Source organism: Sinocyclocheilus rhinocerous, unplaced genomic scaffold (assembly GCF_001515625.1).
Source record: "Sinocyclocheilus rhinocerous isolate Xijiao unplaced genomic scaffold, SAMN03320098_v1.1 scaffold215, whole genome shotgun sequence".
In the NCBI taxonomy this organism is placed as follows: domain Eukaryota; kingdom Metazoa; phylum Chordata; class Actinopteri; order Cypriniformes; family Cyprinidae; genus Sinocyclocheilus; species Sinocyclocheilus rhinocerous.
In genome coordinates this window covers 418,970-423,069 of record NW_015660885.1, presented here as the reverse complement: position 1 = coordinate 423,069, position 4,100 = coordinate 418,970, and the positions used below count along the sequence as shown (strand labels likewise).

The 4,100-nt window shown below is 35.3% G+C and overlaps 1 protein-coding gene across 1 annotated transcript in view; it reads left to right on the top strand.

Moving 5' to 3' along the window:
* The first annotated feature begins 2,530 nt into the window (after positions 1–2,530).
* LOC107725758 (selection and upkeep of intraepithelial T-cells protein 4-like) overlaps positions 2,531–4,100 on the top strand; it is a 10,070-nt gene continuing 8,500 nt past the window's right edge. Inside the window, exons 1-2 of the mRNA XM_016535146.1 lie at positions 2,531–2,552; positions 3,839–3,917. Of these exons, the coding sequence (XP_016390632.1) occupies positions 3,865–3,917 (53 nt within the window). The 5' untranslated portion in view covers positions 2,531–2,552; positions 3,839–3,864. The remainder of the gene's footprint in view (positions 2,553–3,838; positions 3,918–4,100) is intronic.

Below are 4,100 nucleotides of genomic sequence, written 5' to 3'. Positions count from 1 at the left end.
TAAGATGGTAGAGAAAGAAATTGAGGGGGGGGATATATATATATATATATATATATATATATATATATTCGTTTTTAGATAAATTACTTGTGAAAAGATTATAAAGTAAATGAATTCTTCAGTCATAATATTACTGAACATGTAGTATACTTGTACTGAACATTCTATTATAAATAGAAGCAAATCAGGTGGGAAATAAACAAATGTCACCAACACAAGCAGCAGCTTCACGTTCCACAATGCCTTTCACTAGACCTATTAACCAGGTTTTCAGATCACATTGATTAACCCATGTCCCAACCACAATGGCATTCTCAAATACACTCTGGATATCATACAGCAGGAAGTAAAATCACACAACAACACATCCCGTAAGAGGAGGACAAACAGAATGTCTGTGACTGTCAGTGGGTCTGACATTCATGACATTACTGTAATATCTCAGCTGCTTCTCCTAGAACGCTGTCAAATTTAATGGAGATTTTGACTGAAGTCTCCTGCTTTTCAGATGATTTTACTGACATAAAGGTCCCTAGAGTCTCGCACTGGAGTTTGAAAAGAGGAGCAATGTCTCAAACTGTGCTCAAATATACCAACACTGCAAAAAATTATATTCTCACTCAGTAATTTTCTGTTATTTTCCAGTACAAATATTCAAACATTCTTAAAAACAAGAACAATTTACTTGAGAAGCAAGATAAGAGACTGCCAATGGGGTCAGAAACATAAACTTAATTAAAAGGGAAAACAATTATTTTTTTGGCTATTATCTGCCCATTGGCAGGCATTTAAGCAAAAACTCATTTAATTTTGATACATTTTTCAGAAAATAAGACTTAATGTGTAATTTTGCTTCTCAAGTAAATGTATCTTGATTTAAGAATGTTTAGATATTTGTACTGGAAAACAAGACAAAAATACTCATTAAAAAATCATTATTTGCTCAGAAAATACATCTGAAATCAAAAGTTCTCAATATCAACTCATACATTTCTCTTTAAATTCTCAGAAAATCTAATGATCTGAGCTGCTCCATATTTTTAGGACTTTCCCCCTGTAGCTCAAACTGTAGAGCATGACACTCGCAACACCAAGGTTAGTGTTCGATTCTGAGGGAATGCAATGTAGTCACAAAGTATCTGATGAATGCATGAATAAACTCTGGGTAAAATATTTAAACTTGCATCCTAACGGAGTCACATAACGGTAGTTGTTTACCAGTAACTCAGGTGAGTATTGTGTGGGTTGATCCAGGCTGAATTCATGCAGTTCTTGTGAAGTCAGGAGATAACAAAGAGTCGTATGTGTGTGTGGGTGTGGGTGTGTGTGCAATCACTGAGCTGTTGCCATAGGACTGTTTTCAGAATTATCATTTGATCAGGTGTGAAAACATACATAATCATCGCTCAGGCATGTCATGTGACGTCACATCTGTGAATGAGCTCGCCATGAATCCGTCTCACCTGAATGCACACAAACACAAACATTTGTTTACATTTACGCAGGAATTTCCCAGCGACGTTTATTGTTATTCAGTTAACTGAATTATAATGTAAAACAACATGTAAACTGTTTTCCTTCAGGTGACCTTAAATGTCCCCACAAGGTCGACACCAAAACCTCTCTCATAAAAAGCCTGCAGGTATTTATTATAACAGTGTTGTTATACCAAACCGCTTCAGAACTACATCCCATACCATCTTAAATTTGCTATATTCCCTCTTTTCTTTTATCCGTGAAGACAAACGTTTCATGAAACCACACAAACATAAGATTAAACAATTAAAGAAAAGCACTATAAGCAAAGAAATGAATGATAAATATAAAAACAAAATAAAAATAATTACTGAAAAAATAAAGAATAAATAATCAATTGATAAATTACATGAATGCCTAATGAATATAAATGAATTAAAACAGTCCTTCAGTTTAATATATTTTAAGTTTAAATGACTTGTACAGTCAATTTGAATAATATTATAATATTATAATATAATTATAAAATAATACATTTAGCAACTGAACTTAAGTTTTTATGTTGAAGTAGGTGGAAATATTTTAAAAGTGAGTTTTATTTAATTTAGTAATTCATTGTAGTTTAACCCAGTTTAGTGCAGTATATAGTTTAGTTCAAAATGATCATTCTGTCATCATTCTGAACCAAACCATTTTGGGACCCATTGACTTGCATTGTTTTTTTGGTACTATGGAAGTCAGTGGGGCCCAAAATCATTTGTTTACCAACATTCTTCAAAATATCTTCTTTTGTGTGTGAAGATGACAGAATTTTCCCTTTAAGTTTACTTTAGTCCAGCTTCGTTCAGTTCAATTTCAGACAGTTCAGAAACCTTATTAAAATTTATTTTCAGCAGTATTTGCGTTCATGCATGCGTTCAGTTCTGTGAAACTGTTGCTCTGTGGTTACTCTTTTAATAAAGAGCACGTCCTCTCTCTCTCTCTTGCTCGCTCACTCTCTGTCATCTTAAGGAACTGTTATTTGTGTGTGTTTCATTTCATCTCTTGCGCACTGGAGGAGAAACCTGTGAACCTTAGTAAGTGCTCTCTCATTTGAACCTCTTTACTGACACAGTTCATCATTTTATTACTCTTGCTCCACAAACACACTTTCACACACTTTGACTGTCACTTGTGTGCGGCTGGATCTGATGAAGGCTTTTGTGGATCTGGACACGATCTGATTAGTCTGACACTGAAGCGTCTCGGGTTATGCTGGAGAAGGAGTAGTTAAGCTGGCGTTTCTCTTGATTTCTCTTCCCTTTTGTTAGCACTGTGTCTGTGATCTGCCCACAGCAGCTTTTATTTCCTTTGATCAGTTCCAGTTTAAGGTGGATCATTTATGAAACTCTTTGATTTCACTGTAAATGTGTCACACGTGAACTCTGAACTATCTGCGGCAGATCAGCACAATCAGTGTGAGGCATCTCGGGCGGTTTAGCACCAGTTCAGTTTAGTTTAACACATTTAGTTCAGTCTAGTTTACTTCAGTTAAATGCCCTATGCAATAAAATGGCACAACCAGTTTAGTTTTTAGCGTAATTTAGTTTAGTTGAATTCTCTCTACAGTAAAGCAGGCCATTTAGTTTAGTCTAGTTTGGTTTAGTTAAAATAATATGTACAATAAAACAATAAAATGACACAAGTTTAGTTTAATCTAGTTTAGATTAATTCCCCCTGCGGTAAAGCAATACAATTAGATTGTTTTTAGCTTAATTTAGTTTAGTTGAATTCTCTCTGCAGTAAAGTGACCCATTCAGTTTAGTCTAGTTTAATTTAGTTAAAATAATATATACAGTAAAATAAGTTTGGTTTAGCTTAGTTTAATGCCCTCTGGCGTAAAACAACACAATTAGACTAGTTTACTTTAGGTTTCAGCTTAGATTAGTTTATTTTAGTCTAGTTTAATGTAGTAAATAATGTCAAGTTTAGTGTAGTACATAATGGCAGAACAAGCTTTAGTTTAATTTAATGCCCTCTGCAGTAAAGCAACACAATTAGTTTTCAGTTTAGTTTAGATTAATGCCATTTGCAGTAAAGCAGAACAGGATAGTTTAGTTACACTCTCTCTCTGCAATAAAATACAAGTAGCTTGGTTTATTTTGTTTTAGTGCATTCTACAGTGAAGAAACACAATAGTTAATTTTCTCTGTCTACAGCACAACAGGACAATCGGTTTCCTTTCACTCTGTTCTGTCTCTCTCTCTCTCTCTCTCTCTTTAGTTGAGCTTTGGTTAGTTGTCTGACAGAGGGTGTGTTGTGTGGGAATTCCCTCTGACAGTATCGATATGAAGTTAATGACATCACCTTTCTCTCTGTGTAGGCGTGCAGTTCCTGTTTCGAGAGTCTATGCTTACTGCTGACACAGATGAGGAAGACATGAAGAAGCCAGTCTGCTCTCTGTAAGTGCTTCAGCTGTTCACTCACATCCATCAGCATGAGTTTACAACTGCGCTGCTTATACACTCACAGATACAGGTACAGCACTCGGTGTGTGTGTGTGTGAGTGTGTGTGTGTGTTTGTGTGAGTATGTGTGTGTGTGAGTGTGAGTGTGTGTGTGTGTGTGTGTGTGTGTGTGCGTGAG